This window comes from Oncorhynchus clarkii, chromosome 2, assembly GCF_045791955.1.
Source record: "Oncorhynchus clarkii lewisi isolate Uvic-CL-2024 chromosome 2, UVic_Ocla_1.0, whole genome shotgun sequence".
NCBI classification, from domain to species: domain Eukaryota; kingdom Metazoa; phylum Chordata; class Actinopteri; order Salmoniformes; family Salmonidae; genus Oncorhynchus; species Oncorhynchus clarkii.
Window position 1 is genome coordinate 57,784,229 of NC_092148.1, and position 13,549 is coordinate 57,797,777.

At 41.4% G+C, this 13,549-nt stretch overlaps 1 protein-coding gene across 2 annotated transcripts in view; it reads left to right on the plus strand.

The window, feature by feature from the left end:
* Positions 1 to 13,549, plus strand: part of LOC139370552 (cytosolic carboxypeptidase 4) — a 259,601-nt gene that overhangs the window by 94,552 nt on the left and 151,500 nt on the right. The window contains exon 1 of one of the 2 annotated variants that reach the window (XM_071110122.1): positions 10,517 to 10,687. The exons of the other annotated variant lie outside the window; for it this stretch is intronic. Within the exon in view, the coding sequence (XP_070966223.1) occupies positions 10,612 to 10,687 (76 nt within the window). The 5' untranslated portion in view covers positions 10,517 to 10,611. Of the gene's footprint in view, positions 1 to 10,516; positions 10,688 to 13,549 lie in introns of those variants that run through there. 2 annotated transcript variants of the gene reach the window in all.

A 13,549-nucleotide genomic window follows, 5' to 3' on the forward strand; every position in this document is an offset into this window, starting at 1 on the left:
GAAAATGTGTCCAGGCGCATTGCACACCTTTGACCTTTTTCTAAGTACATCCTTTCCTTTAATGGTTGTATAACAAGGGTCACTTTCCCCCTTTGGATTTGGACCAAACTTCTTCCTACCAATGAGTAAGACATGGTGGGTGAAAAAAAACAGTATCAATTGTTTATATTTGAGAAGAAGTATGAAGTAGTGCCTATAAGTAGTATGAAGTTGTGGCTTGTAGTATTGCTTCTCCATACTATGTAATGTATTCCCTGTGAATCTGGAATGTTTTTTCCTCTGTTCAGAGAAATTAGTCACTGAAAAGTAGTATGAAAGTTATTGTCTGGTCATCCTCACAATTCAAGCCAATCCTCTATGAAAGCAAGTAAATGTGTCCTTCTCTTAGCAACCTAATGCTTCAACCCAACTCTCCTTGAATAGTCCAACAAGTGGCAGCTCTCTGAGAGGGCTATCCACATGGTACAATTCTCACATGAAGACTTTTCCCACAAGCCCAAAACGTTGATGGAGAAATGGACTTGGGACCAAAATATTATGACAACCCTAATAGAACCCAATGTCATTACCATTGCAAAACACTATACAGTGTGTGTTTGGGACTTTTACCATTGAAGACCATTAGAGACAATAACATTGCAACCATTAGAACTACTGTAGCCTAATGGTTTGCTTGTTCACCAAGAATGGTCTAACAGTAACTAATCTAGACCCTTTTTTAAGGGAATACACCACACACAAGGGGGATATTTCGTGGACACAGATTTAGTGTAAGACTAGGACAAACTGAATTACTTTAATGAAGGACTGGCTTGAATTGCAAGGATGACCACACAATGTATTTTCATCATAAGCCAAATCTATTGATTTTCTACCGCAAGTTGCAAATTTAATGTTGTGATTTATTTAATAAACACAAGAGACTTTTGTCACGTCTAGTCCCGCTCTTCCCCTGTGGCGTTCTCTTCCCCTCTGGCGTTCGACGTCGCTGGTCTACTAACCATTGGTCCTGGCAACCACCATTACGCACACCTGCATCCCGTCAGTCACACGTGGCCCTCATTACTCCTTGATTATAATGTTTACATACCCTACATTATTTATCTCATATGTATACGTATATACTGTACTCTATATCATCTACTGCATCTTTATGTAATACATGTATCACTAGCCACTTTAAACTATGCCACTTTGTTTACATACTCATCTCATATGTATGTACTGTACTCAATACCATCTACTGCATCTTGCCTATGCCGCTCTGTACCATCACTCATTCATATATCTTTATGTACATATTCTTTATCCCTTTACACTTGTGTGTATAAGGTAGTAGTTTTGGAATTGTTAGCTAGATTACTCGTTGGTTATTACTGCATTGTCGGAACTAGAAGCACAAGCATTTAGCTACACTCGCATTAACATCTGCTAACCATGTGTATGTGACAAATAAAATTTGATTTGATTTTGATTTGATTACTTAGCCTTCTTATAGCACTATTCTGTTAGTAGTAGTTAGGCAGTATTGTTTGTGTTTCATGTCAGACACTTCTCTTCTTTTGTATCATTCCATGTTCATTGTTTTTAAGCTCACTAACTGCACCTGCTTTCTGACTCCCTGTGTCAATGTTACAAAAGTGGATTAAAAAATCAATGCTTATGTCACGACTTCCACCGAAGTCGTTTCCTCTCCTTGTTCGGGCGGTGTTCGGCGGTCAGCGTCACCGGTCTTCTAGCCATTGAGGCTATATACAGGGGGTACCGGTACAGAGTCATTGGGTGTTGGCACCGATTAGTTGAGGTAATTGAGGTATGTATGTACATGTAGGTAGAGGTAAAGTGACAATGCATAGATACTGAACAGAGTAGTAGCAGTGTAAAAATGGGGGGTGGGGGGGGGGGGGGGGGGGGGGGGTCAACGCAAATAGTCCAGGTAGCGATTTGGTTAGCTGTTCAGGAGTCTTATGTCATGGGGGTAGATGCTGTTAATAAGCCTTCTGAACCTAGACTTGGCACTACGGTACCGCTTGTTGTGCGGTAGCAGAGAGAGCAGTCTATGAATAGCGTGGCTGGAGTCTTTGGCAATTTCTATGGTCTTCCTCTGACATCACCTGGTATAGAGGTCCTGGATGGCAGGAAGCTTTGCCCCAGTGATGTACTGGACTGTATGCATTACCCTCTGTAGTGCCTTGCAGTCGGAGTCAGAGCAGTTGCCATACCAGACAGGGATGCAACCAGTGCTCTTGATGGTGCAGCTGTAGAATTGTTTGAGGATCTGAGGACCTATGCCAAATCTTTTCAATCTCCTAAGGGGGGATAGGCATTGTCGTACCCTCAGAGGGCATAGCGGGATTTCTTATAAGCATCCGGGTTAGGGTCCCCTCCTTGAAAGCGGAAGCTGTACCCTTTAGATCAGTGCGGATAATGCCTGTAATCCATGGCTTCTGGTTGGGTATGTATGTACAGTCACTGTGGGGACGACGTCATCGATGCACTTACTGATGAAGCCAGTGACTGATGTGGTGTACTCCTCAATGCCATCGGAAAAATCCCGGAACATATTCCAGTCTGTGTTAGCAAAACAGCCCTGTAGCTTAGCATCTACGTCCTCTACGTCCGCTTTAGTATTTGCTTGTAAGCAGGAATAAGGAGGATAAAGTTATGGTCAGATTTGCCAAATGGAGGGTGAGGGAGAGCTTTGTTCGCGTCTCTGTGTGTGGAGTAATGGTGTTCTAGAGTTTTTTCCCCTCTGGTTGCACATTTAACATGCTGGTAGAAATGAGGTAAAACGGATTTAAGTTTCCCAGCATTAAAGTCCACGGCCACTAGGAGCGCCACCTTTGGATGAGCATTTTCTTTGTCATGGCCTTATACAGCTCGTTGAGGGCGGTCTTAGTGCCAGCATGGGTTTGTGGTGTTAAATAGACAGCAACGAAAAATATCGATGACAACTCTCTTGGTTAATAATGTGGTCTACAATTTATCATGAGATAATTCACCTCAGGCGAGTAAAACATCGAGACTTCATTCATTTTAGATTTTGTGCACCAGCTGTGTAGCGATGTAGAAAAGTGTAGCAATTTAGCAGGAAACATGGCACTTTCACACTACTTTATAGTAAATAATGCAAGTGACTTCAATTATTAATTTCTTTGAACAGGGGAAAATAACCACCACTAGATTCACGGGGAATCTCTTTCTAGCAACAGAAACTTCAGAACAATCTGAGATGGTGGGTTGCTGAAATGAGAATCAACTCTTTTGTATTCAGCAGGAGATACAGTATATACAGCATTAGTTTCCCTTCTGCTGTGTTTAGTGTAGTGCAAATCCAATACGTGGTGGGTGTTTCTGACTTGAGCCAAGAGTTGTGATATGCCAGCCAAGCCATGCTATTCATGCACATCTGTGACTTTGATACCCTCTCAACGCTCTATAGCTGCAGAATCAGAGTAAATAATACCTGTAAAACACTTGATGACAGAAAAGCTAAAATTAAATCTTCATGAACTATTCTAATTGCTTGGTCAGTGTTCATTTAAAGAATGTGTCTCCAATATCCCAATAAATGAGTATCACTTTAATATGGTCTATTATTTCATACCTTATGGTCTAGCACAGGGATGGGCAACTTTGATGGGGGTGGGGGTCACAAAAAATCCTAACTCATCATGAGGGGCTGCAGTGGCTCAGGGGCCTGCGTACCCACATCCCTACCCACACATGCAGTCAGATCTGGCTCTAGCCTTTAGGGGGCCCAAGTGAAATTATGCCATAGGGTGGAGAGAAGATTTAGAAAATGTTGAACTAACTTCATGCATTTCTACATATTTTGCCATAGGGTGGAGAGAAATTATTGCAGTTTTTAATATGATATCTTCTTGAGCGTGACTAACAAAATCAATGGTGCTCATGGTCGGTAATTCGACCATTATTACTACTAGTTTAGATAGCTGGCTAGACTAACTTACCAATCTAAAGAATGTTAGCTGACATGGGCTAATTGAGCAACTGACAGTCACGGACAAGAGAGAAACTGATGCACAACCAAATTTCAACAAAGGGCCGTCAGTTGCCCATCCCTTGAATAGATCGAATGGTACATGTGATTTCGATTGGAAAACAATGGCCAACTAACCGATTCAGCTCATGTGAATGAAACCATTTCTAAATATTGCAACTGATATGACATCTATTTTAATCCTTCTATTTAACCCATTTGAATCCTGAGTGCTTATACTGTAGAATCTTGTGTATACCATTACATTGCTCTCAAATCATGCATTATTTAAAAGAAAATTGAGTTTAGAGTTCACGCTTTAAAAAAAAAAGAAAGAATGCAATTCCTGTTTAAATGTTATCAAATTATATCAAATGGCATAACCAATGCTTCTGGTATATCAGATTCCTCTAGGAACAGGTGTGCACCTACGATACTCTTGATAAAGTGGCCTGAGAGAGGGTGTCATTTCAGTGGCTCTGTGTGTTTTCAGTCCTCGCTGCACATGTTCCAAAGTTTGTGTGAGGTGGAGTATATGTGTGTGTGTGTGTGTGAAATAGTTGTCGGTGTAGAGGGGTGGTGTGGGGGAAGATTGCAGGGGGGGAGGGAAGGGTGCAGTGCGCCAGAGGAGCATTTGGCCCAGCGCCTAGAGAGTGGTTGGATTTCATGGCCCTCTCTTCATGCCTTATGGAAAATGCTATTTCAGCCATCCTGAGCATGCCAAGTCCTGTGTTGGGCCGATTGCTCACGTTACAATCCCGGGTGATGAGCAGCTCTGAACGTCAGAATACAGGGCTGCCTGAACCCCTCCACCCCTCCATAAATCTCCTCTCTCTTCCATGGAAAAAACAGAGCAGAGCCATTACCCCGACCATCACAAGCTCCGGTTACAAGGGTAATGAAACTGAAGGTACATAGACCATTCTGGGTGGCTAATGGGGAAAAAGATGGCCCCAATTCTATAACCTCGTACAACCATCCGGACGTCTCGCGAGCTTACATTCTGTTATCAGTCTGGTAATTGCGAGGCTACCAATTCTGCTAATGGTAACTTGAAATAATAAAACGTCCCATAACGGTTTGAAAGAGAAGTGCTGTTGAGGCCATTTGTCAACTAGGAGCTAAAAAGGAATACATCTTCCCAAATGAAAACAGATGAGTTTTTCTTACTGTCTCCAGTGCAAAGGGACAGTAGGCAGGAATGGACTTGAGATCAGATGGGCTGTCCTGCCCATCCTAGCACACACTGTAATTTTCACTTCATTATCAGCAACAGAAATGTTGTTCTAACACATTGGACTTAATTGGACTTTGGATTTATAAAATTAGTAAAGGAAGATGTGGCTTTTATTTCAGAAAGCTTTCCCAAACAAAAGCACTGAGAGCGGTTGAAATCCTTTAATCCAGCAGATCATGCATTCATGGCATACCAAGGTTATCTTTCGCTAAGCTCAAGGGTTGACAAGTATGCCCTCTCAAGGATCTCAGTATCCTTTCTGTGCTATGGGGAATGTGTTGTAACACAGAATACAAACAGGCCTCAAAATGTGAATTAACAACATTGTTATCCTCACCAGTTAACTTATTGATGAGCAACTGTGGCATTACCTCTAGTCACTGGTGTAATGTACATAAACCGTGTGTTGTCTTAAGGGTAAAAAATAAATGACACACCACTATGTTTAACAGCAGAGAAAACCCCTTAAATTATATTTTTTCAACTTCAAATTTCATGACTTTTCCTAGAGTGTTCCCAACATTAGAAAAAGTAAAACATTGCCTTTGTTCAGATTTCCATGAAAGCTATACACCACCAGAGTACAAAGATTGTCTTAGGGTCATTTTTGACCCAGGAGTTATAAAATCATTTACACACCACAAAAACTACAAAGACACACACATACACACGCACACAATGAGAAATTGAGATTATGTGTGCTACTGATTAAACTCAGTCAGCATCTCCTGAAGAGGAAGATCCCCATGGTTGGCACAGTTAGAAAGAACAAGCCTGAGCTCCCCCCTGCACTCCTCACAACAAGGGGGAGAGAGGCCTTCTCATCAAAGTTTGCCTTCACCCCACCACCACTCTAGTTTCTTATGTGGTCCTCCTGAGCACACTGCACAAAACGGCTGAGATCAATGATCTTGAGGACAGGAAGCACAACAAAGGAGGCGTGGACAACCTGGACAAGGTGATTGGAACTTACAGCTGCAGGAGGATGACTGCCCGCTGGCCCCTGGTCATCTTCCATAACATCATTGATGTGTCCTTATACAATGCCATCGTGATATTGAGCAAGATCAACCCTACCTGGATGCCTGATAAGTGGAACAAGAGGAAGATGTTCCTGGAGCTGGGAAAGGCACTTGTAACCCCACACATTCAAAGAATGGGGAGCACCTCCTCTGCACAGCAGCCTCTTCAGTGCTTGTGAAAGCTGTTCAGGGGGCTGAATCTTGTCCTGATCCACCTTAGGCTGCAGCTGGGGCAGGAAAGAGGAGGAGATGCCAATTCTGCCCCCAAAGAAGAAGTGTAAAATAAATACTATGTGCTGCACATGTGAGAAATACATCTGCAAAGTCCAGGCACACACACTTACATACTGTCCTAATTGTGCTAATTAGTGTTGATTGATTTATGTTCACGTTTTTGTTTTGTATCTATTATTTTATTCTTATTTATTGTTGTTGTTTATACACCTTGTAGGTGGGGGCAATGGTTTAAAAAATGGGAGAAGACTAGTATTTTGTAGTTGAATTCCTCATTGTACAGTATATAAGAATATATCTCTATGTTGCCAAAAAAGTTCAAGATTGTTATTGTTTCCCTTCAATAAAATGCATTCAAAACTACTTTCTGCACATTTATGCTAATTTATTGGGCTATACAAGTGCTATCTCTTGCTAAAAATTGTATGTAGTACCTTTAGCACTAATACTACTAATAATAAACGTCTACTTTAGTAAAGAAAACAATTATGACAGGTGTGTTGTAATAAAAACGAGTGGTGTCCACTGATTAAATGCAATCTTTTTGCATTGTGAAGAGGGAAAACCCAGATATTCACAAAGTTTGTTATTAAGGACAGGTTGTTTCTTCATGCAAAATAGATTTGGGGTTTAAAATTCAATTAAGCTGCTTTTCTTTAGGGGTTTAGTGAAGGCGGGTCATTTTTTTTAACCTTTAGGACAAGGGGAGTATACAGAATATTAAGACTACTCAAGGGTTAAGTAAAAATACTTTAAAGTACTACTTAAGTCGTTTTTACTGTACATTACTATTTATATTTTTGCCAACTCTTGCTTTTACTTCACTACATTCATAAAGAACTTTACTGTACTTTTTACTCCATACATTTTCCCTGACACCCAAAAGTGTTATTACATTTCAGACAGGAAAATGGTCCAATTCTCACACTTTTCAAGAGAACATCCCTGGTCATCCCTCCTGCCTCTGATCTGGCGGACTCACTAATCACAAATGCTTCATTTGAAAATGATGTCTGAGTGTTGGAGGGTGCCCCTGGCTATTCGTCATTTTCTTTTGAAACTTAAGCACATTTAAAACCAAATACTTTCAGACTTTTACTCATGTAGTATTTTACTGGGTGACTTTCACTTTCACTTTAGTCATTTTCTTTACTTTTACACAAGTATGACAATTGAGTACTTTTTCCACCATTGCCTCCAGTTTAGTTCTAGACAGAGAAATAAACCCAGCCATTTATGTCTCCCCACATTCAGCCATTGCAAATAGCTTGTGAAGTCCTTTACATACAAAGTTATAGTATGTCTGTCGGTCAGGATGTGGTTTGTCCATGAGGACACAGCAATACAAGTATTACTTTGATACAAAACTTGTCAAAGATTTCAAATGGTGTTTGAATGTCTTTGCATCGATGTACCATTCATTTGCTGCTATTCCTGCTTACAGTTTGTATAACAGATGGAACTGGTCTCTGTTGTATTTTTAACCATAAAGCATTTCCCCTATAGGAGGTTGATGATTGTTATTTCTGTAGTTATGCTGCTACTGATTTATGAAAGTTAAAGCTGGATAATTCGTGGTACAACATGAGAGTTGTGTATAGCCTTCCCACGACCTTGCACACTCCTCTGATTTATATATGAAGAGTGCTGGTGCTTGGTATGAGGATTTAGCCTCTCAAGCCGGCCTGATCTCGCCAGCTTAGTACTGTAGAATATGAGTGTATTTGGCTATTTAACCTTATACTGAAGTGGGCTACATCAGCGTCACACAGAGTGTTTCTTGGTAGTCTTAAACAAATCTACTTTGAAATAAAAGTCTACACCTCACACACATGGTTGTGGGCTTACAAAAAGAAGACCATGTCAGATATAGAGTTGAACGTATAATATTTTGAGTTTGCATCCCAATACTACAATTTATATACATCACAGAAGACTGAAACAACAAAACCGGTTTAAATAGAAATGCCAGATTTTCAGAAAAAAATAAAATAATGTTTATTAATTATGAAATTCTGAAAAATATTAAAGTCATTCCACCATGAGGCCAAATGCAGGAGGCACACAGTGTAACCAAACATCCATGGCTAGCTGGAAGTTTAATCTGTCTGGAAGGCTAGTAGCATTGGGTGTAAAAGGGAAATCCTGGAGGACATAATTACGCATGGGCATCCATCCATCGCTCTGCTCTGCCTCTCTGCAGCAGGGATTAAACTGTTTAGCGGTTCCCTACTGGCACCTGACTAGGCCCAGGAGGCTTATTAACCTTCAGGGCTAAGGACAGCCTTACGTCCTAGCATACAGTACGCCATCTGAAAGGACTACTCAACCTTGTTTGCTACAGCGGAGGTCTGTAACATCATGGGTCATCAGCCTGACCTGCTGTATGATACTACTTCATGAGGAAAACCTTCTCCAATTATACAGGTCAGAGAATTGTGGGCTAATAAATTGAATGTGATTGAAATTGAGAGAGAGAGAGAGAGAGAGAGAGAGAGAGAGAGAGAGAGAGAGAGAATGATGTAAATAGCGAGAGAGATTTGGTTCCTTTCATGGCATCCATGTCAGTCAGGCCCAGTCATTCTAAGGATGTAAAGTGTTAATTAACAGGTTGAGAGACAGCCGGCCAGTCGTAAATCTGTGGTCCGAGGTCTCTCGGTAAAGATATACTGCTCAGCTCTCTGACTTCAGGACATGCAGTTGTTTGTAACACTTTGCCTATAGTTAAAGTAGCTAGAGCTGCAATGTTGTCTTGCTTTAGACCTCTCAGTTAAGGTATTCTCATTACATTTACTGAATGACTGTATTGTTTTTGCTCTGCGTTACGTTCCCAGCATTGTTGTCACTGCTTCCTGGCACCTAGTCTGACCGTAATGAAGGTTTGTGGTATGGCAGTGAGTTATGATCTATGTCTGTGTCTGTTTAGTCACTGAGGCAGCACTGCTTTAAGAATTCACTTCATTCACACTGAGGGCTGATTCAATCGTACACTCTTAGAATAAAACTATGCTATCTACAACCTAAAAGGGTTATTTCGACTCTCCCCATAGGAGAACCCTTTGAAGAACTACAGTATTGAATAGTTTTGCGTTCCGGGTAGAACCCTTTTGGTTCCAGGGCATATGGAACCAAAATGTAGAACCCTTTCCACAGGGGGTTCTACATGGAACCCAAAATACTTCTACCTGGAACCAAAAAGATTCAAAAGGGTTCTCCTATGGGGACAGCCAAATAACCCTTTTGGAATCCTTTTTTCGAATAGTGTAGATGTATTCTGAATGGAACAGGCCCATGGTCTTCTTCCATCGCCCTGCTGGTTATGGAAAGTTCAGGACAAATAGTTTCGTGCATTAGTGTCGCGTTTGTTTTGATTGTTGTCATGGTTATATCATTTGCAAGCTGCCACAATTCACTGGTATAGATAGACCTAATCAACAAACTGCATATGCATTGGATTGAATACGCTTACATTATGATTGATGGAAATTGTACAAATATTTACAACAATCTATTCTAAACAGCTTGAGTTCAAAGGAAACATTTGTTGCCTGTCTACTCACATTGCATACTAGAAATATTAGAAATCTCACCAAACACACACACACACACACACACACACACACACACACACACACACACACACACACACACACACACACACACACACACACACACACACACACACACACACACACACACACACACACACACACACACACACACACACACACACACACACACACACACACACACACACACACACACACACACACACACACACACACACACACACACAAACTGAGGCTCTGTAGCAATGTGCTACAACCTGGAACCCACAAGCTGATCTTGATGACAAGGGAGTGCTGGGGTGATTTACACTCTAGAGTTCACTTATCCATGTCACTGTTTGACGCACAAGAGGTCCAATGGGAGAGTTAACGGACAAGGGCGTTTTAAAACACAGCCAGGCACATTCCTCCAGTCAGAGCTCAACGGGTGGGCTGCCCCTGAGAAACACTTAGAGGACAGACAGTAGTGAGAGGAAGGAGAGCTGACCGAGCCCCCCTTGTACATGCATCCTTTATTCCCCTTCTGGGTTAGACACAGCACAAACCATGCACCACTACAGCAAATGCAGTAACTTTACCTGGAACGGAACCCTGAAAGAGCTGGGTAACTACTCCTCCAGTGGTAAGCAGGATATGCATCCTTGATACAGTATGCATCCTTGATATGTCTTGAATGTGCTTTTGAAATCCCTCACTTGGCGCAGGTCTCGAATCATTCATTGAGAAGTGGTGAAAGTCAGGGCTTGACTTACACATGCAAAGCTCTCGGTTTATGCAATAATATTGCATGCATATCCTTTTTGTTAACACTGTACAGTGTTACCTTGTTTTTTTTATGTCAGAGACATGATTATTTTTAGTATCAGTGCAAACATGGATCCCATCATAGATTTGAATTTCACAATGTCTTGCGTGCTACTTTTTTAGAGGCTGTGATTCTAATTCATGTATGAGTTCAGTTTTATTACTCGGCATCCAATTGCCTCTCCCCCTTCTGTCTCCACAATGAACAACCACCACGGGTCTTGCAAAAATATATTTACCTTACTGATATCTAGCCTAGTAGTTTCAATGAAAATCTTGTCAATTAGAGTTGATTACCTAATTAATATTGTGTGTTGAAGTTAAAATACAAAAATTCTTCCTTCTTTCTGCCACATTACAAATGCTTCATCTGAGTAATGGTGGTGCAGGCAGGCAAGTGCAGGATGGTACAGGATCCTCCAAGCTAATACCAAGATATGTCCAATGCAGCAAAGTTGGGCTTTAACATCCTTTCTGTTACCTATAGGAGCAGATACATACATTGCAGTATATATACAGTATGGTGTTGGCTATTAGGCCTACTTGGAAATATTTATTGTAACACCTTCTACTTGATTAACTTTTTGGTGGAACCCAATACGATAGCACAACAGCAGTATCATGGTGTGTTGCTATTAGGAGTTACACTTGGGACTATATACAGAATCTCCGTTTTGCTCGCTTCGGTGTACTGGATATGTATAGAAAGGTATGTCATCTTGTCTGGGGTCTTTACAGGCCCATGCATTAAGGAGGCTTCTGTGAACTCATTTCACCAGGAGCTCAGTTTTTAGATGCACCTGAGTAGCAAGCTGACAATGGCAAGCATTGCTATACAAATGCCCTTTACTTCTCCTTTCCACCCAGTCATTTCTATGGCGTTATCCCTTTCATTATCAGATAATGTTATATTCGATGGTTATATCTGTTTCCATATTGTGTGTTGTAAAGTGACAAATAGGTTGTACTAGGTTATACGGCATGAGTCAAGTATATTAAAACAGTGTTTAGGAGCAGTTGAACATATTGTGTGGGGATCAAGAGAGAGAAAGATATCAGCAGAGAGGTGACTCAGCAGAGACAGGGAGAAACAGAGCGAGAGGGTGGGGGAGAGAGAGAGAGAAATGCCAAGAACTACATGTCCCACAGGTGTAGGTCATAACTCATAGACCATGTATGTGTGTGGATTAGGGAGAGAATTGAGTTATGTTGTGACAGGCAGTCACCTTGCTTAATTCGCTAGGCTGTAGGGATGAGAGCTAAATAAAATGGTAGCAACTCCTCCTCAAGAAGAAGTAATTCAGTTGTGCGTGTGTGTGAGTTTGTGTGTGTCTGTCAGTAAAACACCTTGAACTTAACACTGAATCTTCAACATACAGTGCCTTGCGAAAGTATTCAGCCCCCTTGAACTTTGCGACCTTTTGCCACATTTCAGGCTTCAAACATAAAGATATAAAACTGTATTTTTTTGTGAAGAATCAACAACAAGTGGGACACAATCATGAAGTGGAACGACATTTATTGGATATTTCAAACTTTTTTAACAAATCAAAAACTGAAAAATTGGGCGTGCAAAATTATTCAGCCCCCTTAAGTTAATACTTTGTAGCGCCACCTTTTGCTGCGATTACAGCTGTAAGTCGCTTGGGGTATGTCTCTATCAGTTTTGCACATCGAGAGACTGACATTTTTTCCCATTCCTCCTTGCAAAACAGCTCGAGCTCAGTGAGGTTGGATGGAGAGCATTTGTGAACAGCAGTTTTCAGTTCTTTCCACAGATTCTCGATTGGATTCAGGTCTGGACTTTGACTTGGCCATTCTAACACCTGGATATGTTTATTTTTGAACCATTCCATTGTAGATTTTGCTTTATGTTTTGGATCATTGTCTTGTTGGAAGACAAATCTCCGTCCCAGTCTCAGGTCTTTTGCAGACTCCATCAGGTTTTCTTCCAGAATGGTCCTGTATTTGGCTCCATCCATCTTCCCATCAATTGTAACCATCTTCCCTGTCCCTGCTGAAGAAAAGCAGGCCCAAACCATGATGCTGCCACCACCATGTTTGACAGTGGGGATGGTGTGTTCAGTGTGATGAGCTGTGTTGCTTTTACGCCAAACATAACGTTTTGCATTGTTGCCAAAAAGTTAAATTTTGGTTTCATCTGACCAGAGCACCTTCTTCCACATGTTTGGTGTGTCTCCCAGGTGGCTTGTGGCAAACTTTAAACAACACTTTTTATGGATATCTTTAAGAAATGGCTTTCTTCTTGCCACTCTTCCATAAAGGCCAGATTTGTGCAATATACGACTGATTGTTGTCCTATGGACAGAGTCTCCCACCTCAGCTGTAGATCTCTGCAGTTCATCCAGAGTGATCATGGGCCTCTTGGCTGCATCTCTGATCAGTCTTCTCCTTGTATGAGCTGAAAGTTTAGAGGGACGGCCAGGTCTTGGTAGATTTGCAGTGGTCTGATACTCCTTCCATTTCAATATTATCGCTTGCACAGTGCTCCTTGGGATGTTTAAAGCTTGGGAAATCTTTTTGTATCCAAATCCGGCTTTAAACTTCTTCACAACAGTATCTCGGACCTGCCTGGTGTGTTCCTTGTTCTTCATGATGCTCTCTGCGCTTTTAACGGACCTCTGAGACTATCACAGTGCAGGTGCATTTATACGGAGAC